Genomic DNA, 20,221 nt, shown 5'->3' with positions numbered 1-20,221 from the left:
GCCCAAGCCGCCCAGCCGGCCCTCCATCCTTCGGGAACCCTACCGAGCGGGCTCGGGGTGCAAGGACACACACACACCATTGCAGGCGCTCGCTGCAGGCTGTGATAAACGGTAGGAAGGAAACGGGCTGAGACCTATTTTAGGGTAGCCAAGGACGGCATGGCTGAGAAGAGGCGGTAAGGTCTGGGGAGGACAAGTACTGGGTGGAAGAATTACTACCAGGTGGAAATCAGAGGAAACTGTAGTGTTCATTAAACTAGCAGCTTTATTGCCCCTTAGGGTCCCTGTCTTCACTCGAGGAGGTTCCGAAGTGCTTGAGGGAGGAAAACCTGTAAGAAATGATGGAGGTCAGGGAAGAGGCCTTGAGAATCCTGGATTGGAGTCACGGTGAGAGTCTGGTCAGCCTGGGAGGCAGATGCCACAAAGGTGAGGAGCGGCTCAGCCTCGGGCCGCTGTGCAGCACTGCTCAGTGCTCTCAGCTCCTGGGTGACCTGAGCCTCAACTGCCAGCCACTCCGCGGTGCCAGCGCCGCCTGCACGTCTCCCCTTGGTCTGCTGCTGCAAGCGTCGCCGGGCCCGCCGGCGCCCCTGCCACACTCGGTGCCACAGGGCACAGCGCCAGCTCACTGAGGGGAGCCCCACGCCCTTCCCTGTCTCACCTCGGGACCCTTCTCGGGCTGCCTCGGGTCCTTTGGGCCCCTGCTCTGCCAGTGCTGCAGGGCCCGGCTGCACCTCTTCACCAGGGGCTAGCTGCTTTCCGGGCGTCTGGGGTGGCTCCCCTGGCCGCCCAGGGCTCTGCACCCAGTCCTGCACCGTCTCTCCAACCTCTACAACCATTTCCTCCACCCCGTCTTCACTGTGGTCCCCGATACACCCCTGCTGCTCCTCCTGCCCTTCCTCACAGCTTTTTTCCTGTCCATCTAGTTTCAACCTTTTGCTTGTCCCTCCCTGAGGAGACTCCTCAGGTCCCCCTCTGTCTGACCGCAGTCTCTTGGTTCCCTGTTCTATATGGCACCCCAGTGCTTCCCTTAACACCTGGGCCAGGGCAGCGGTGAGCTGGGTGAAGGGAGCAGGGGGTAAGGGGATGGGTGTTGCAGACAGCAAGGAACTAGGGGAGCTGGGCTGCAGAAGGGGGAGCAGCCCCCAGTCCCGACCCCGGCAGGAACGCCGCTGGTACTGGAGGCTCCGGCAGTAACTGGCTGCCGCTCGGCAGCAGTTCTGTAGCCGCCCAGCTACCCGGCTGGTCACGTTGGCTGCCACATTGTGACTCAGGTCAAAGGGGTCCTGGAGATTCATGGGGCCAAGGCGCAGACCCTCCCAGCGATTAGAGAGCAGGCCCCCTGCCACAGGCAGTGCCTGACCCTCCCGCAGGGACAGCAGTGAGCCACGAAGATCCCAACAAGAGACGCAGGAGAAGAACTGGGCTAGCAGAGAACCTGGAGGAGGAGGAAGACCAGGCAGAAGGGGTTACTTAGAGGCCGGGACCGAGACAGGCCTGCACTAGAGGCATTCTCTTAGAAGGACTTTCTTTTCCCTTCCAAGTAGCTCAGAAGAGTGTCAAAAGCCAGACTCCTCTGATCTCTATATAAACAAGAGGCCCAGCCTCTCTCCCCATGCCCCCATTTCTATCCACAGCCAGCCCCAAAGGCCCCAGAGTCTCCATCTTTGGACTCGGCCCTTGCATCACCACAGGATCCTCAAGCCCTTGCCTGTACCCCGGCTTCCCCCCCAGATGCTGCTCCTTCCCCTCGCTAGCAGTATAACCTTGAGCAAGCCACTTAATTGCTCCAAGGCATGGTTTCTTCATCTGTGAAATGGTATTAACCATACTAGCTCTCCCACGAGGTTGCTATGAGAACCATGCCTGGCAAACGGTAACTGATGGATATAACCTACAGTTGTGATTAACATCATTTATTAATCCTCTCCCGGGCTCCCCAAACTCACTGAGGGGCTCCTTATTGGTGCTGGTCTCCAGTCTTGAGGCATCCCTGGGGAAACTACAGTCCCAGCCATCAACCTCCACCTGCTCACCCTCACCTGTGAAAGAAAAAAAGGTGAGGGTCAGACCGGAAGCAGGAAGATTTGGGGGTGACAGCAGAGATCTCATTCCTGGGGTAGCTCAGTGCGTCTAAATGAGAAAGGAGGAAAGCGGAAGCTAACAAGATAAAAGAGGGTGGAGGCCAGGCCGCTGTACCTGCTTTCTGGGTGAGCTGGGACACAGTGGGCAACACAGGAGGGTCCCTGGTCTGAAGGAAATAGACCACGAGCAAGGTCAGGGCGTAGTTACTGAGGAGGGGACCACTTCCTGGGTAAACAATTATTCCAATTAGATTGGAGGTGCATCTAACACCCTGGTTGGATCTCCCAACCCTGGTTCCTGTACCTGCCTCCCCTCCCCTCCCTGAACCCCCACCTTTGCCCCAACACCAGCTCAACCCCAAGTCTATCCTGATTCACTCTCACCTGACAGCCCTCGACCTTGAGCCCAGCAGCGGAGGGTGTACACGAGGGGCCGAACTCGCCCATCCAGCTCAGAGCAGAGACTCAGGAAGCGAGAGTTATGTAGGGCCAGCCTGGAACCAAGACAAGGATGTCAGTGCTGGGGAAACCCTCTGAACTATCACCCCAGCCCTTGTTCCAGGCTTGCAGAACGGGGGGCCAGCTGGAATGAGGCCAAAAGAGGGCTTCCCAAGTGTTTGCTGACACAGTCATGTCAAGAGGCATGCAAAGAAAGGGTATGCAAAAGGATGTCACATGTGGGGGCAGGGGGTGGGGTAGACACACACTACATCCTATATGCCCATCCTGGATAGGATATTCAAGAAGGGTTTTGTTACAAGACTGCTCAAAGCCTTTCATATGCAAAGAAACAAAGACCAGAAGGGAGGGAGAGGGAGCCTGGGTGGCTCAGTTGGTTAAGCAACTGCCTTCGGCTCGGGTCATGATCCTGGAGTCCTGGGATCGAGTCCCGCATCGGGCTCCCTGCTCAGCAGGGGGTCTGCTTCTCCCTCTGACCCTCTTCCCTCTCGTGCTGTCTCTCATTCTCTCTCTCTCAAATAAATAAATAAAATCTTAAAAAAAAAAAAAGAGGGAGGGAGAAAGAGACAGAAAGAGGAAGTCGGGGAGAGGGTGGGAAGAGAGAAACTGATTTGCATCTAACTTAGCATTTCCCAAACTTATTCAACCCTGGAACTGTTTTCTAAATCCCCTAAAGACAGTGTCCCAAGGAACAACACACTTTACATTCATGAAAATGGATGCCAGACAGGAGACAAATGGCAGAAGGAGGGACGGGACCCAACAAGGATAAGCTTGAGGTTCAGCAAGTACAGGAGCTTCCTACACCAGGGCTCCCTCCTCACCCACCCCAGAATGCTCAGCTGGCCTTCCCCAACCACCCCCCTAAACAAAGGTACCGGTTACTGAGGGAGACGTCACCGTGAAGACCTGAAGGCCGATGGCAAAACTTGACCACAGGGCGTCGGGCAGAGGGCACAGTTTGGACTCGATACACTCCAGGGACACAGCCCCGAAGAATGGATCCCACTAACTCCAGCATGGCTACCCCCTCTGTTTTCTCCCCGCTCAGGGCCTCTCCTAGTTCCAGGGCCTTCCCCAGGTCCCCCTCTCCTCGGTCCTCCTGCAGTGGTGAGGCTGGAGGCAGGGACTGGGGAGAGGCAAGGGTCTCAGAGGCCAAAGCAGAGTCCGGAGTCTGGGGTGCCAGGGAAGAGGAAGGAGTTTCAAAATCCAGGGCTTCTGACTCTTGGGGAGAAGGAGGCTGTGAGTCTGGGGGGGAAGCCGGGGTACAGGCCAGGGCTTGAGGATCCAGTGGTGATGCAAGGGCCGAGTCCAAAGATGGAGACTCTGGGGCCTTTGGGGCTGGCTGTGGATAGAAATGGGCTCAGTGAATATTCACCTCTCCTGCTGTCCCCCATCTGGGCAACATTCCCCAGGATATATCTATTACTGCTTATATGCCAGGTCCCATTTCCAAGGCTTTTATATATATTAACTCAGTTAATCCTCACACCCCCTCTTTAAAATTAAAAATAACTTTGTCACTGTCATGAAAGGCAAAAAAAGGCAGAGGAACTGTAAAAGAGACAGAGGGGCCAACACTAGCCTGCCGGTGGGCAACTGATGAATGCAGGGGATGAGCTGCGGACTAAAATCTCGTAACGTTTTTTTTTTAAGATTTTTATTTATTTATTTGAGAGAGAGAATTAGAGGGGGGAGGGTCAGAGGGAGAAGCAGACTCCCTGCTGAGCAGGGAGCCCGATGCGGGACTTGATCCCAGGACTCCAGGATCACGACCTGAGCTGAAGGTAGTCGCCTAACCAACTGAGCCACCCAGGCGCCCCTAAAATCTCGTAGCATTTTACTCCTGCACCAGGTAACACGTCTGTCCTTGCTAACGGTACTGTGGCTGTACCCAAGGATGCCTTTGTGTTTCCCTAATAGACACTGGACTATTATGGGCATCATGTATGCACCCTGCTCTCAAATGATTCTGAAAATGTGAAGTGTGTGTGCGCATGTATGTCTATATGTAGGGATAAAGAAAAAAAAGACTGATAAAACAAACTTATTTTTTAAATAACCCTTTTTGTGGGGCACCTGGGTGGCTCAGTCGGTTAAGCGTCTGACTCTTGGTTTCTGCTCAGGTCATGATCTCAGGGTTGTGAGATCAAGCCCCACATTGGGCTCTGCAGTCAGCATGGAGTCTTGAGATTCTCTCTCTCTCCCTCTGTCACTCCTTCCACTCGCGCTCAATCTCTCTCTCTCAAATAAATAAATAAATAAAATCTTTAAAATAACCCTTTTTGTAGGGGCGCCTGGGTGGCTCAGTCGTTAAGCGTCTGCCTTCGGCTCAGGTCATGATCCCAGGGTCCTGGGATCGAGCCCCGCATCGGGCTTCCTGCTCAGCGGGAAGCCTGCTTCTCCCTCTCCCACTCCCCCTGCTTGTGTTCCCTCTCTCGCTATGTATCTCTCTGTCAAATAAATAAATATAATCTTTTTAAAAATAAATAAATAATAAAAAAAATAACCCTTTTTGTAAAGTAGGGAGCATATGAAAGCTGTACTTTTGGCTCAATTTTGCTGTGAACCTAAAACTGCTCTAAGAAACAAAGCCTATTAAAAAATACAACCCTTTCCTATTCCAAAAGCAGAATCTGTACATCAGATGTTAGAAAATACAGATAAGTAAACACATAACCCCAAAATTACTTTATTGTATGTCCTTTCATATATTTTTTTCTCCAAAATACAGTATTATATATACCATTTTGAAATCTGGTTTTTTTCTGTTACTAATGCCATGTATCCTGTGTGAATTCGTATTCATCCTATCTAATACCCATCTAATACATTCACATTTCTCCAATTATAATAACCCTTCCGGGTTCCATTATCCACATTTTACAAATGAGGAACTAAGGCATGAGAGAGACTGTGCTTGCCCAGAGTCCCATGACCATCCCCACTGACTCTTCCCAGATGCCTCCCCGGTCACTCACCTGGGACTCTTCCAAGTCACCCAGATCCAGGAAGAGGTCAAGATCACAGCCATGGACATCAAAACTGTTTATGGAAGAGCCAAAAGGATGGACCACACAGCCTGGATGTCAAGCAGAAAATAAAGGTCGAGTGCCATTACAGAGGAGTATGGGGTGGAAAAACACGGTGGAGCACGAAGAAGGAAGAATAGCCAAATAAATGCCTCTAGCTGCTGGAGACCTGGGGAATGCAGACTGGGGGCAGGGGAGGGAGGGAGGACGGGGGCTCCAACATGGTAAGGGAAGTGACTCACCGGGGAAGAACTCTGTGAAGACCTCCTGCATCAGGGCCACCACGAGGCTCCGTAGCTGGCGCTCAGCCTCAGACAACTCCCTCAGCCCCACGAGTTTCACCATTTGTGCCCCCACATCTGGGGCGTCAGCTAGTGCTTTGGCCAGCTGGTGACTGTCAGGGGCCACTCCTTTGGGGGATTTGGAGGCTGGGCTCTGGAACTCTTTCTGCTCCCGTGGCCGGACCCGCAGGCGATGTCCTCCCAGGCTGTGCTGGGGCTGTGACAAGACAGCTTCCCGGGTCCCGATGTCCCCCATCTCCACGATAGCAAACACTCCCTGGCAAAACACAACAGGGGCAGGGATCATGGTTTTGGAATAAAAAATCCGAACACATGGTTTGACAGTGGGTGAGATTCTTTGAAATGGGGACCACCCTATAAATTGGGAATATCTGCTAGTGTTTCTGGAACAGGGAACATATTTAGAAAAACAATTCTCTCCCTCACTCCCATCCCACACATTTACTCTCATCCCATTCTGCCTCTGAAAATCCCATTTTATTTATTCCATTCTCCCCTACTCTTGCCAATGACATGATTTCACCACTTATACTCTGATGCATCACCTAACTTTTCCTTCTAACTTAATTAGACTTTTAGCATTGATTTAGAATCCACGTAACTGTGCTAGGTGGAAATATAAACATACCCTACCTTGAACAGACTTCCTATCTAGAAATAACAACAACATGACAGCGTGATGCTATGATCTGGTTGAGTTCCACAATATTCACTAGGAGATATATATACATATATATATATTTAAGGCAAAATGTTAGCAGAAGCGGGAAAAATATGACTGCCTCGGGGCAAAAGTCCATATTCTTTTACGTTCTCTTCAGTAGTAAAGATAGAGCCTCATCCTGCTTATAACAAAGTATGCGACAATAACCAAGACAGTGCGATACTGGGGCACCTAGCTGGCTCAGTCCCTGGAGCCTGCGTCTCTTGATCTCGGGGTCTTGAGTTCGAGCCCCACGTCGGAGGTACAGGTTACTTAAAAAAAAAGGAAAAGAAAAAAGGGTGGCACTGGCACAAAGACAGTTATTCAGATGAAGGAAATGAAACAAAGACTCCAGAAATTAAACCCATACCTCTATAGTCAACTGATTTTCAATAAAGTTGTCAAGACCACTCAATGAGGAAAGAATAGCCTTCCCAACACATGGTACTGGGACAACTGGATAGCCACATATAAAAGAATAATATTGGGGGCGCCTGGGTGGCTCAGTTGGTTAAGCAGCTGCCTTCGGCTCAGGTCATAATCCCAGGGTCCTGGGATCGAGCCCCGCATCGGGCTCCCTGCTCCGCGGGAGGCCTGCTTCTCCCTCTCCCACTCCCCCTGCTTGTGTTCCCTCTCTCGCTGTGTCTCTCTCTGTCAAGTAAATAAATAAAGTCTTAAAAAAAAAAAAAACAAACCCAAGCTTATTTGTCTAGTACCACCCAGAAGACAGGGTATTTTGACCAGTTAATTTCAGTACCTCTCACTGTAAGTTAATAAACTGCTAGCTGGTTTATCAACCAGTCTCTTGTGGGGTTAGGATACATCTGCCGATGGTGTGGTCTTAAAGCACCTACTTCATTGTAATTACTCATTTAATTGTCTACTTTATTCACTAGACTATAAGCTCTGTGCCTGCACGGGCCACATCTATCCTATTCACTACTGAAAATGCAGCTCTGGGGGCGCCTGGGTGGCTCAGCCGTTAAGAGTCTGCCTTCGGCTCAGGTCATGATCCCAGGGTCCTGGGATCGAGCCCCACATCGGGCTCCCTCCTCGGCGGGAAGCCTGCTTCTCCCTCTCCCACTCCCCCTGCTTCTGTTCCTGCTCTCGCTAACTCCCTCTCTGTCAAATAAATAAATAAAATCTTTAAAAAAAAAAAAAAGAAAGAAAATGCAGCTCTGACGCACCTGGGTGGCGCAGTCAGTTAAGCATCAGACTCTTGGTTTCAGCTCAAGTCGTGATCTCAGGGTCGTGAGATCGAGCTCCATGTCAGGCTCCACGCTCAGCGTGGAGTCTGCTTGAGATTCTCTCTCCCTCTCAAATAAATAAATCTTTTTTAAAAAAATGCAGCTCTACACACACTGCCTAGTACAAAGTCAACAGCTAATATTTGGCAACTAAAATGAAGACTGACTGACTAAATTAATGACCAACAAGTCCCCCAATGACTAACTCTAGTGAACTGATAAAATCCAAGCAGGGGCCGGGGAGGTGGGAGAGTTGGGGGGGGGGGGGAGTTGCGGTTCGGGAAGGCTCACAAAGGTGGACTGGCCCAAGTATTGTGGTGTCCATCAAGGAACAAGCCACAGAAGGCACTAGCGGAAACAGGGCTGCTGGTTTCTCTCTCATTTCGTTTTGTATGTGGCACACCTGACTCATCCTTTACCCCAAGAGCCATTCACTCTACCTTGTCCTTGTCCATGACGACACTGGCCACGGGTCCAAATGCCTGGAAGTACTGAGTGAGCTGAGCAGAATCCGCATCCCGGGGAAAGCCACTGACAAACACACTTCGAAGTCCCTGGGCCTTTCGGGCAGCTCGTAGTTCTACCAGGTGCCGGTGCTTCCGGCCCCCCAAGTGGGCATCTAGGCTGGGTCCTGCAAAGACAAACGTAAGACAAGAAACATCCAAATCACTCTTCAGTGTACTTACCCCCTGACTTTACCTAAATGCACTCCTAAGTCCTACTAATCCTCCCAAGCCACAGAAAGTGTGACCTTTGAATATACAAAGTCCTGGCTCTTTTCACCCTCCTCTCTTGTCCATGTGTCTATATAAAGTATTCTAAGTGGTTCCCAGGAGAACTAGCTACAAGTTTTTCTTAAACCATCTCTAAGGGCTAGGTAGAGCAACACCTGCAAATTATAAAACAAATTAACAGGAAACTTACCCAGGTCATATACAGAAGAACTAAATAAAGCAGGACCCTAGACTATTCCCTCAAGGATGGTCTCTAGGTATGGTACAGAGATTGCAAGTGCAAGATTTGAGGTCACACTGCCCAAGTTTAAATCCCGGGTCTGGCAAACTGTGCGAGATCTTGGGCAAGTTACTTAACCTCTCTGTGCATGTTTCGTAGAACACAAAATTAAGATATTAATAGTACTTACCACATGGTTATTATGCAATATAGAGTACCTGGCAGTCTGGTACATGTTGAGCATGGGAAAAGTTAACAATTATTATTTTTATTAAATTCTGGGTCAGCTGTTTGTTGTCGCCAATGTATATGATGGGCCAGGGGAGACTATGCTGGATTTTTGGCTTGCCCTACAGGACAAATAGTGATAGTGCCATTCACAAAGAAAAAGAACAGAAGATTCTGTTTAGCGAAGTTAGTGATTCCAGTTTAGGGAAGATCATGATTCCAGACTTCAGAAGTGGAATTTGAGTTCACCTGAGTGGCTGAGTCGGTTAAGCGCCTGCCTTCCGCTCAGGTCATGATCCTGAGGTCCTGGGATCAAGTCCCGCATCAGGGTCAGAGCCTGCTTCTCCCTCTGCGCCCCGCCCCGCCTCGGGCACTCTCTCGCTCTCTCTCTCAAAAATAAATAAAACCTTTAAAAAAAAAACCTTGAATTCGAGGTTTCATGTCCGCTGCGCTGTCATACAAGAACCCTGTCTACTTTGCCAAACCCACCTCCTTGTCACGCATGCCATGCTCCTTCCTACACCTCTGCCTTTGGGTAGCTCCTCCGTAGGGCTTCCCTGAGTTAATTACTACTTTCTCTGTGATCCTACAGCTCTCCAAACATGTCTACTGAGCATTGGAATTGTCTCCACCTCTCGATGGTGAGTTCCTTCATCTCTGAATCCCCTCACCCCACCCGAGAGCCCAGCAGAGTACCAGACACAAAGGTGGTGTCCAACAGATGACCGTTAAAGAGGGAAGAAACTTTAGCTATGGAGATTTCGGATACCAGAAAGGAGGGGGTAAGGTGGTGGGACTTTCGCCACTCTCCAATCCCTTCGTACAGACGGCGTGAAAACGGAGGTGAGTGACCCTACCAACCGACTTGACAAGAACTATGACCTATAACCCTAACTTTCGCTAGGACCCAAAGACGAGAACTCACAACCACCCCCTCACAAGCCACCGCTTACGGTTGGCTGTAGTAACGTGGCAGAGGCAGCAGCGGAAACCCCCACGGGGCAGCGACTGGACATCCGAATCCACTGCCGCCATCGCGACTCTCCAGTACCGGCAACACACAACCACTTCTGCCACCACCGGAACTCACGCCTACAAATCGCAACGCGCTTGGAAGCAACTTCCGCCAGCCCGATAGGAAGTGACGTACGTCGACCAATCGCTCAAGCACACTCCTCGGGAAACTGAGCTCCTTGGACTCAGGGTTCCGTTTCCACCCCCGCGTTAAAGTCTCTTCCACCAGTTTCAGGAGAAGCCGCTCATCTTTGATACTTATCTGCATGCTGTAAGCCGATTGGTGTGCTCTGAGCCATTCAGGCATTAATTGGCCCAAAGATCATGAGTATTCATGAGGCGGCCACAAACGCCGGCGCCGGGGCCCTTTGAAGTCAACCGGCTGTTTCCCTCCTGCTGCTTGGTTGAGGGACGCTGTAGGTACCTTCCCTCTGGGGCGATAGGGACCCGCGGCGCTCCATCCTCAAACCCGTATTTACCCGGCGAATAAAGGCGGAGGATGAGCCGACTTCACGAAGCTCAAGGCTGTCCCTGGATTCCCGAGTTCCTTAGGGCTGCTACTCTCTCCTCTGCCCTCGGTCCTCCCCCCATTCTGCGACCACTTCCCAGCCCTGGTTGGGGAGCTCTGCCCCACTGGGCACCTCCCAGACTCCACTCAGCCACAACCAGATCGCTGCGGCCCCGTGAGTCAGGCTTTCCTTCCGCAAGAGTGGGCTGCGTGGAGTGTAGCCACGAGGCGCTAGAGCCACTAGCCCACTCCAGGCATGCGGTGGGACCTACTTTGGTGGCAGCAGAGTGAAGACTGTTGGAAGAAAATGCTGCTTTCCCCAGACTGGTATAGTGGTCAACTCCTCCCGATACTGCCCAGGTGTAAGCTCGGAATGGGGAGAGTGAAGGAGCTGGGAGGCCCCAGGGGCAGAGAACAGGAAATGGAGAGAACTCTCGGTCGGGCTAAGCAGCTCCTGCGGTAGTTATTGGCCCACAGCTTTGGACTGTGAAAAGCACACTGGACCTGAGGCAGACATCTGAAGGTCTGTAACCTTAAGCAAGTCCCAACTGCTGAGGCTGTTCCCCTATCTGTAAGGAAGTGCAGAAGGAACACATAGTAGGCCTAACTTCCTGTACATTCAAGGGTGCTCCTGCTGTTGGGCCCTGCTCAGGCTTCCGTTTCCCAAACCCAAGAAAGCAGGAGACGGTTCTAGAATGGGCCTGGATATCAAGGCAGGTGCTGAGGCTAGTCTTCGGAATCCTTGAGCAGCAATCTGTGCAAATATACCACAAAGCTGGGTGGTAAGAGACTGCAGTATCCCCAAGGTAGGCTACATCTTGCCCTGGCCTCTAGCAACTCCCAGAATTTCCTGAGAGGTGAGTAAGGGTTGGGAAATAAAAGGAAAAGCACCTTCACACCTCCCTTCCTGTGGAAGCCACCAACCACCCAGAGTCCTCTCATTCCAACTGTTCTGAATGAATCTGTATGTATCTAGAGGAGCTTGGGTTCCAGCACCACAGGGATCTGGGGAGCAGTTTGGGCCCCCGGAGAAAGCTAGCTGAACAGGCTGCCTGTCCATGCTGCCTATCTCCTAAAGCTGTTCTCAGGGCAAGTCCCATCTGTATCTCCTTTATTATCCTTTGTCCTTTATTTTCCCAATTAAGACACCACTCTCCCCACTACCACCACCACCCCCCCACACACACATACCCATGGGCAGAGAACAGCTGAGCCAGGAGAAGCTGAAGAAAACAGCTTTTTATTTGTTACTGTAAGAACCAATTACAGAATCCGAGGTTAAAAAAATGGACAAAAGATCTTTATTTCTGAGAATTGGCGTACAAAAGGCAGAGGGGGCACAGGGAGGGAAGGAAAAGAGAGAGCATGGGCTGGGGCTGATGCCAGCTTAGGGGCTTCATACTCCAATTAGGAAAGTCCGGACACCGGACAGGAAGAGAAACCCCCATTAGAAAAAAAAAAGACATGGCAGTCATGGCAGTGCACGCCCCCCTCCCCCAACCACCACCTCCTATGGATTTACTCTTCCCCTCCCCCATCCCTTCACAAAGGGAGGCAAAATTTTTAAAAAATTAAAAAACCCTCCCCACAAGACTGTCCAAGACAACTGTGGGTCCTACCCCCCAAAACAGGCTAGGTTCCCACAATGGGTCAAGTTCCTGCAGTGTGCCCTCCACCACCAGGTATGGAGAAGCATGCGAAGGGGACAAGCCTCCAAGTGGTAACACCAGAGGGCGCCCAACCCCTCCAAAGACACACTCACTTGCTCCCTCCCTCCCTCACTCCTCATTCCCTTTGATACTAGAGTAGGAAGGGAGGTTGGATGCCCTGGGCACCCACCCTCTAGCTTTCAGCCCACCTCCCTTCCCCCACAGATGCTCAATCCTCGAGGACAATGGGCTCATTGGTGCTGGCAGGATGTGCGGGTGCAGACAGTGGGACTGGGGGCCGCACTGCAATCAGTGGTGGCTTCACCTTCAGGGGCAAGTTGGGCCGGCGGGCAGCTCGCCGCATCTCCAGATGGGTCAGAGCCTTCCGCAGGGCCCTGGCCAGGAAAAGAAGAATGGAATAAAAAAACGAAGACTCTCGAGGTGAAACCCCACATTCCACACTCCAGTTCTGCCTTCCGGCCCATTCTTTCCTGACATCCCCATTCTGCACCCAGTCTTGCTGGAAGCGGTCTTGCTCAGAACTATTATCCTTACCCACCAATCTGGGTTGTCAACCTCTCAGCCCCTCCCATGGTGGCCTGCCTACCTGGTATCCTTTGTGGCCACAAACACCACAGGATTGGGGGCATCAGCTGGGTTTAGTTTCTGACGCTTGGCTGCTGGCTGTGAGCTTGAACGAATCCCTGAGGCCAGAGGCCTTCCATTGGCAGAGAAGGGAACCCCTGCTCCTGCCATCTGGGGGATGGGGGGGGGGGCGGGCAGCACAATGAGAAAGGACTCACAGATTCCAATCAGAAATAAAAGCCCACCCAATCAGCCTGGCCCACTCCAGCTGTCAACTCACAGTTTCATAGGCCCGTTTCACCATAATGCCCCCCAGACCCCGGTTCTGGGTCAGCTGGTTTCTGTTGATCGGTGTCTTGGTACCCCGAGGTGTTTTTGGTTTCAGAGGCGCCTGGGCCACTGCCATGAAAAATGTAAGAGAAAACTTAAGAGAACTTTCATGCTTTTTCTTCTCTATGTAGTTTCCCTGGGCATCCCCAAAAGCAGTGATGGGGGAGGGGTCTGGCAAGCAATTAGCACATGGGTGTGACCTTAGCATTCACTATGGATAGCTTATGAGAACTGTTATTAACGTACAAAAGTACAGGCTATTAGACTAAATCTCTTTGGACTTTGACAGTGAAAGGATGACAGAGAACCTGACACCACCTAACCGGTTCCATCCCCTACCCAGATCTTTGACGATGGTTGCCAGCGGCAGCCGCACCAGCGGGTGAATCTTCAATGGAGTCTTCGCAGCCTTAGGAAGTCGAATGGAGCCTAGAGGACAAAGGAGGAGGTTCTTGAAGGGGCTTCGCTATTCAGGCCTCTCCTACGGCCAGGAGACACATCTACTCTCCTACCCAAGCGCTGTGGCCTGCTATCCCTGCTGTCATTAAACATCCTGAGCAACACTGGTCTCTGCTCTGCTTTCTGGCCAGAGCATCCCGACCTGCCACTAGCCCCACCACTCCTGCCCTTACACTCCGCCTTGATGGCATTGGCATTGATAGGGGCATAGGGTCGTCGGGCAGCCCTCCTCGGCTGTAACAGGTCCCTGCACATGCGTCTGGCCAGACGGGTCAGCTTTGTGGTCTGGAGCAGGAATGTTTGCCTGTTCTTAGCCAGCAGCTTGGCCCGGTTGGCGCTGGTCGTATAGGGGGAGAGACTTTGGGCTTCAGGTCTAGACAAATGACCCCTTGAGTGTGGCTCCTGCAAGAAAGACATGGGAAAAAGGGAGAACCCAGATGGGCACTGAGGCTCTCCTTTCTTCCATTCTCTGCAAAAAGCCATTTATTCCTGCCTGATCTCTTTACTGCCATCCCAACCTACCTGTCTCTCCAACCATCAACGAGCACCCCCTCCCCACCCACATATACATCACACCATCACCAAACCACCATTTAAGGGGTTGGGTATTCTTGCCTTCATCTAAAGCTCACATCAATATGCCTACTGCTCTCCCCTGCCTATTCCCCATCAGTCCTTACTGTTGTGCCCCGAGCGGCCCCCTCAAGCTGGGTCGGGGTCTTCAGTCCCCCATACTTCTTCCAGTAGATCCAACAGGAAGCACAGAGGCGGCACTGCATGTTGGGTGGGCCCCAGGCATACCACTGAGCAGACTGTGTGGCTGTAGGAGCGTGGAGAGAAGGGGGGAGGCTTGGGAAAAATACGCCACCTGAGCCCCTCAGGTCCTTGGGCCAGAGAAGACCTCACCCACCCCCAACATCCCTATCCTTCCCTGGAACTCACTGTGGCAGCTCTCACAAGTCAGGCCCTTCTGGAATCCAGCGCCATTCATGCCAGGTTTCGAGCCCACAGAGATGATCTGGTTAGGATTTGGCTTAGTACTAATGGGAACAGTGTGGGGAGAAACCAGGAACTGGTCAAGGAAGAGAATCCCATTTCCACCTCGTCTCTATCATCATTTGACTCTCTGACCCTGACTCCTGCCCACTGCCAATCACTGAGAAAAGCATGAGTTGGGGGAGAGGGGAAGAAAAAGAAAACGCGCCAGCCTCCCCCACCTACCGCACTTACTAGGTAGGGATATAGACTTGTTTTAGTTTGCTGTCTGCTTCAGCAGCTTTCAATCTTTTCTGCAGGAGAGGAAAAAAGAAAGAAAGAGAAGGATCAGAGCATCTCTGCAGGAGGATGTCATCAACTCCCAAAGGCAGAGGTGAGCAGGAGGCCCCTGGTCCAGCCTTCCCAGCCCAGCCCGTACCTGCTGAATATAGCGGTCTGTGGTTTTCCACATGTAATAAAACTGGACTATGCTGGCGAGTGACTTCCAAGGCAGCTAAGGAGGCAGAGGAAAGAAAGCAGAACTGGCATCTGACCCCAGGTCCTGGTTCCCTCACCTGTCAACTCTTCCACCTCTCCTCCCAGCCCCATCCACTTACAAAGTCCTGGCGAATATCATTGAAATCCTTCCCATACTTCTCCAGGGCCTCCTCAAACAGCATGGCCTCTGAGGCAGACCACTCCTCCATCTCATCCCGACATAGCACCGGGCCCCCCTGGGGCACCAGGGTCGACATGGCTTTAGCCAAGTCATAGCCGTTCCTCTGCAGCGTATCCATTGCATGGAACTACAGAAAAAAGGAAACAACGCTGATGGCCCGAGCCCCTCCGCACCACACTCTCAGAGACCCTTCTCCTCTCCTGTCTCCAGGCTCTGCAGGTCCCCACAGAGCCCAGCCTGTCCGACTGCCCAGCCGCCTCTGCTTACCAGGGTGATATCTCGGGAGGCGGCGGCTGCGCTCATGTGCAGGCTTGGCTGCCGAATGGAGCTGCTGCAATCTAGGGCTCTTGCAAAGGTGCCCACAGCTCTGAGGGAGAGATTGGGAAGTCAACAGGGAAAGAAGAAGGCATGAGTGGGCTGAGGAACTAAGCCAAATAAGGAAAACACCCATGCCAAAAAAAAAAATCAAGTCCACCTCTGAGAATGCAATGCAAGATGTCCACACCGCCCCCAGCCCACCTTCCCCATCCACCCACCCCTCACCGGGCCACCACGAGAAACTGATCAATCTGCCGGTCTGTGAGAGGGTTGTCTGGGTCCCAGACCTTCATCTCCATCTTCTGTTGGTTCCGATTATCAGATTCTCCTGGGGAACAGGACGATGGCAACATCAGGGTCAGGGAAAGGAGGATAAGTGTCTTGACACAACAGCACCTCGTTCCTCCTTGTCTCCTGCCAGGATTCTATCAGCCATCTCAACTCTCAGACTTCTCTTCCCAACTGTGCTCATTTGCCCCTCTCAGGCTCCCAGGGTCCCATACCGTCAGGGTGGCAGCATAGAGCCATGAAGACTATGCAGCATGCAACTCCACGGCACACCATTCACAGACCCTACCATGTTCAATGACCCAGTAGCCATACAGTCCATCCTGCTGCTTACCCTCTGCCAGGCGATCTGGGATCTCAGCTTGGTATTTGCAACCAACTCTGATCTCCCCCTGATCAGCCAGAAGTGTCTTCTGCACAGGGTCAAACACCAGTGAGTAAAAAAAGCAGTCCTGGAGATGGGAAGAGAAAGTAAGCAGGCAGCAGTCCTCAGAGGCAGGGGGCAGTGGGGAGGATCCAGAGTTCCCAAGACAGGCAGTCTGTCAACCTATACTTCATCACAGTTCTACTTTCCTCTGGCCTCCTCTTGGGGCATACCCACCCTGCTCCTTCTCCCAGCACCTCTTTCTCACCTCCTTTTCCAAGTACTGGCTCAAGATGTCAGTCTCATTCAAGAGGGTCACACTGCATTTCCCCCTACAGAAGAGAGGTCCGAAAACCCTGGGTGAGCTCCTCATTCCCTCGCCACAGTATCTCCAATACACCACCCCCTCCTCTCCAGCTTCTAAAGAAGTGCATGCAGGCCACAGTGGCCTGGACTGTCCTATACCGTATGTGCGTGGCTGGTAACGATTCAAACTGCCGAGAAAGAAAAAGCTCCCGGTGCTTCAGCTGATGTCGCTGCTGCTCCGACACCCCTGGCTGCTTTGATTCCTCCTCAAACTCCCCTGGGAGATGAAGGAGGAAGAAGCCAAGTCAGAAACTAATTCAGAAAGAAGCCACCTTGGAAACTCTAACCCAGGGAAAACACTTCCTATTCCAGCTGGCTTTTTCACGTTCCCCGGGCATCTGCCTCTCATACCCTTGGCCCACCAGCTTTCCCGCTTAGCCCTCTTCCCCGTTATAGTGCTCCCAACTCCCCATCGCTAATGCCTTGCGAATAGCTGCTGAGAGTGCAAAGAATGCCACAGAGACACATCCCAAACCCAGGTGCCAATGCTCAGACGCCACTCACAAAGCACAAATCTGCCCACATTAGGCCCAGCAAGAATATTACACTCGTCTCTCTTGCTAAACCAGCCTGAGGTCCAGAAACCCAATAAGGTGAAAAATCATCACACAAGGTTGTGTTTACCGTTCTTCTTTTCAGATTTCAGGAGTGTCTTTGCTCTTAAACAAAATGCAACCCTAACTACCCTTCACTGTCCACTTGGCTAATGATAGTTTGTTTATGGGGCTTCCAAGGACAGTACCTCTCAAGCCAGTGCCAACACCTTCTTCCCCAAGCACTGCAACTTTGCCCTGAAACCTTGGTGGAAAGGGTTAACTTGGCTGGGGGCCAAAGCGGGAGGGGGCAGGACAGCCACAGGCCCAGGCTCATTGGTGCATTGTTCCCAACCTCAGGGAGAAGGGGGGGGAGGTGGGGGTGCAGCAGGCTCCACCCCTCGCCTGTGTGCTCCGGAAACCCTGTGCTAAGGCAAGGGGGGGGGCGAACCACACCCCCCCACCCCTTCTGATTGGACAAGGCCAAGGTCAGCCCCTGCCAGATGGGGCTGGAAACCCCAGAGGGCCAGAGAACTTGGTAGGCCTAGCTCCTCCTTAACCCCTTCATGCCCAAAGCCGCCTGAAAGAAGGAAAATAATTTCAGAAGGAGAAACAAGAGGAAGAGGAAAGAAAGCCAAAGCAGGAAAGGAAAAAGAAACAAAGGAAAACTGAAGGAAATATGTTTTTTAAAGGAAGATGAAGGCATAAAAAGAAAAGATAAGGCAAAAGGGAAAGATGTAAAATGGAGTGGTGAGAAGACAGAATGGGTGAGAAAGAGGAAAAAGGGCAAGAAAACTTTTCTAACTTCCTGTTCTCTCCCTTCAATGTATTCTCACTACCTTGTGATCACAAAATTAGGCCGCTTCCCTGTTACGCAGGCTTCTAAATACAAGCTCTTCCTCTTCAACCTTGACCTTTACAGTCACCACCCATCGTCTCAGTGTACCCAAAACTGTCCCCCAAGGGTCTTGCTTCTCTAAACGCCTTCCTCATCCCCTATTTAAATACTATCATGTCTTTTACACCCATCATTCAGATACACACAGTCACACACAGGCCATTTTCTGGCTTTCCTTATCTTGGTCTCTCCACCCTGCTTCCAACCCCAACATGTAAAAACAGGCCTCCCTCCGCAGACCAGGCATTTCCCACCCCCAAACTCACACCCCTGCTTTGGGCATGCTACCAGGGGAAACACGTGCAGGGACATGCCCTGGCCTCAGATCATGGGGAGGGGAAGTCGGGGGGGGGGGTGAGGGTGAGGTGGGGGTGCGAAGACACTCACTGGCATTGCTATCAGCCAGGCTGTTGAGGCTACTAGAAATGTCCCTTCGCCGGAAAAGGCACACAACCTTTGCCTCCACGTTTCCATTTGCAGTCTAAGGGGATAAAAAATGGCAGTAAAAATTGGTCATTTAAAGGTGGAAACATATAAAGAAGAAACTAACAACAGTGAATAAGGTTCTAAGGGGTGTACGTAGAAAAACCCAAGAAATTATGGATAAAGAGACTTACACTCAAGGACAGACTTCCAAACTTTTTTTTCCCCAGACTGTCCCTTTCCTTAGCCCCCAAGAGATAGACCAGGAAAGTTCCCACCCAACTCTCAAAAGCCTTTCCTGAATACATCCAGTGAATGAATGAATGAATATGAATGGGCACTTAGGATAGGGTTGGTTCCCCACCCCCACCCCTCTGGCTTCCACCTGAAGTTAGTGACCTCAGAAGAAAAAAGACCCCCCAGGAGGGGGAGAGGGGAGGCAGGACAGGACAGGGGTGGGACTCTGCTCCACTCACCTTGTTGAGCTCCTCAATCCGTCTAACCAGGTAAGGATTGCTAGAAGAATTTTCAAAATAGACATAATCTGTAGGAGGGGGTGGGGAGGCATCGGTAAGATCAGAGGAGGAGATGGAAAAAACTGAGCACCAGGGTAGGAGAGAAAAGTAGGCCCGAAAGGACCGAAAGGATAAGGGTCCAGGTAGAGAGACGCTGAAATGTGGAAGTGGAGAGACTACGAGAAAACAAGGGGTTTCCCCCACCACCACCCCTGACCACCTAGTTCTTTTATCAAATCCTTCACTCAAAAGTGAGCCTTAAGGAAGAGACGAGAAGCAGGGGGTCCCCCTGCAGTCCCCACAACTCAGCAGTGGAGGTGCACCCCAGTCTCGGCCGAGCGAGCAATTGTTGACTCCAGCGCAGGGCCCTCACCTTGTAGAACCCAGGCGCACAATAACGCCCGGGGGGAGGAAACCTCCCGTCGGCTCCCGCTCAGGTGGCAGAGCGGTCGCCCCGGCCCCCCGCGCCCCCTGCCTGCCCTGTCAGTTCCCTCCGAACCACTTTCCCAGGCCCCGCTCCCCGACCCAGGGGCCCCCGAGGCAACCCTGAGAGTGCCGTCGGGGCTGCCCGCAGCCTCGCCCGGGGCCGCGGCGCCTTCCCCGCGCCCTCGCTCCCCATGTTCCCGGTTCCGGTTCCGGTCCGCGCTCGGGACCACGCCGCCCCAGGCGCGGCTCCCCGCACTGCCCGGTGCCGAGCCTCTCCGGCCCCGGACCCCGACCTCTCCCGCCCCAGACCCCGCAGCCCCTGCGCCCGGTACTCACCCCCCACCCGGTACATGTTGGCCGCCATGGCCGTTCCCGCCGCCGCCTCTGGACGCACAAAGGGGTCCGGGAGGCTCGCGGGGGCAGGGCTCGGCTCGAAGCGAAGCCCCAAGCGCGGGGCTGGCGCTTGGCGGAAGTCTCGGTCGGGGCCGCGCAGCCGGCACCCCCGCCGCCTCAGCCGTCGCGGTTCATCCCGGCCCGCGCTGTCGCCGCCGCCGCTACCACCTCAAGCCCGGGACGCCGAGGCCAGCGCCGGTCGGCTCGGCCTCTTCCGGAACGAGCTCGGCTCCCGCCGGACCGGAGCCAGGCTCCGGCTCCCCCCTCCCCGCTCGCCGAGCCCCACCAGATGTTGGGCTCTGCCGGCCGCCGGGAAGGCTTGCCCTGCCCGCCTCGGGGTTCGCCTCCTTCCGGAACACCTTCGGCCGATCCGGAGAACAAGGCCCGGCCCTCGACTCAGGTCGGAGAGCGAGACCCCAGAGATCGGCTACTTCCGGAAGAGATTCGGCTCCCTCCGGCCAACCGCGGCCCGGCGCTCGGTTATTTCCGTTG

At 52.9% G+C, this 20,221-nt stretch overlaps 2 protein-coding genes across 5 annotated transcripts; both read right to left on the bottom strand.

Annotated features, from left to right (window-relative positions):
* Nucleotides 1-250: 250 nt before the first annotated feature.
* TUT1 (terminal uridylyl transferase 1, U6 snRNA-specific) lies at nt 251-10,117 on the bottom strand. Of its 2 annotated transcripts, XM_021685477.1 has the most exons (9): nt 9,960-10,117; nt 8,265-8,455; nt 5,815-6,130; nt 5,522-5,622; nt 3,419-3,885; nt 2,466-2,575; nt 2,197-2,307; nt 1,947-2,039; nt 251-1,435 (listed from the first exon to the last, which is right to left on the bottom strand). In XM_021685477.1, exons 1-9 carry the CDS (start codon nt 10,039-10,041, stop codon nt 291-293), a joined length of 2,616 nt encoding a protein of 871 aa, XP_021541152.1. In that variant the 5' UTR covers nt 10,042-10,117; the 3' UTR covers nt 251-290. The 2 variants fall into 2 exon arrangements, with proteins under 2 accessions (XP_021541152.1, XP_021541153.1); XM_021685478.2 differs by lacking the exon at nt 2,197-2,307 and having other exon boundaries at nt 9,960-10,060.
* Nucleotides 10,118-11,746: 1,629 nt separating this feature from the next.
* Nucleotides 11,747-20,192, bottom strand: MTA2 (metastasis associated 1 family member 2). 3 transcript variants are annotated; one of them, XM_021684923.1, is made up of 18 exons: nt 19,673-20,192; nt 18,872-18,939; nt 18,360-18,453; nt 16,641-16,758; nt 16,444-16,507; nt 16,146-16,263; nt 15,749-15,851; nt 15,473-15,572; nt 15,144-15,332; nt 14,966-15,040; nt 14,782-14,840; nt 14,494-14,591; nt 14,232-14,371; nt 13,725-13,953; nt 13,432-13,521; nt 13,043-13,161; nt 12,785-12,933; nt 11,747-12,572 (listed from the first exon to the last, which is right to left on the bottom strand). In XM_021684923.1, exons 1-18 carry the CDS (start codon nt 19,698-19,700, stop codon nt 12,407-12,409), a joined length of 2,007 nt encoding a protein of 668 aa, XP_021540598.1. In that variant the 5' UTR covers nt 19,701-20,192; the 3' UTR covers nt 11,747-12,406. The 3 variants fall into 3 exon arrangements, with proteins under 3 accessions (XP_021540598.1, XP_044775799.1, XP_021540599.1); XM_044919864.1 differs by lacking the exon at nt 19,673-20,192 and adding an exon at nt 19,284-19,307; XM_021684924.1 differs by lacking the exons at nt 16,146-16,263; nt 16,444-16,507; nt 16,641-16,758.
* Between the last annotated feature and the right edge of the window lie 29 nt (nt 20,193-20,221).

This window comes from Neomonachus schauinslandi, chromosome 11, assembly GCF_002201575.2.
Source record: "Neomonachus schauinslandi chromosome 11, ASM220157v2, whole genome shotgun sequence".
NCBI classification, from domain to species: domain Eukaryota; kingdom Metazoa; phylum Chordata; class Mammalia; order Carnivora; family Phocidae; genus Neomonachus; species Neomonachus schauinslandi.
Note: the sequence above shows the minus strand (reverse complement) of the source record. Positions and strands in the feature narration are given on the sequence as shown.

What these genes read in the sequence shown, in the direction of transcription:
- MTA2 (XM_021684923.1), bottom strand. Translation starts at nt 19,700, where the DNA reads ATGGCGGCCAACATGTACCGGGTGGGGG. An exon ending in CAACATGTACCGGGTGGGGG is followed by an intron (nt 18,940 to 19,672) that starts GTGAGTACCGGG and finishes CCCCTCCTACAG; the next exon opens with ATTATGTCTATTTTGAAAAT. An exon ending in CAGACCGCTATATTCAGCAG is followed by an intron (nt 14,841 to 14,965) that starts GTACGGGCTGGG and finishes CCTCTCCTGCAG; the next exon opens with AAAAGATTGAAAGCTGCTGA.
- TUT1 (XM_021685477.1), bottom strand. Translation starts at nt 10,041, where the DNA reads ATGGCGGCAGTGGATTCGGATGTCCAGTCGCTGCCCCGTGGGGGTTTC. An exon ending in TCGTCATGGACAAGGACAAG is followed by an intron (nt 6,131 to 8,264) that starts GTAGAGTGAATG and finishes GTGTTTTGCCAG; the next exon opens with GGAGTGTTTGCTATCGTGGA. An exon ending in GACGTCTCCCTCAGTAACCG is followed by an intron (nt 2,576 to 3,418) that starts GTACCTTTGTTT and finishes TCTTGGTTCCAG; the next exon opens with GCTGGCCCTACATAACTCTC.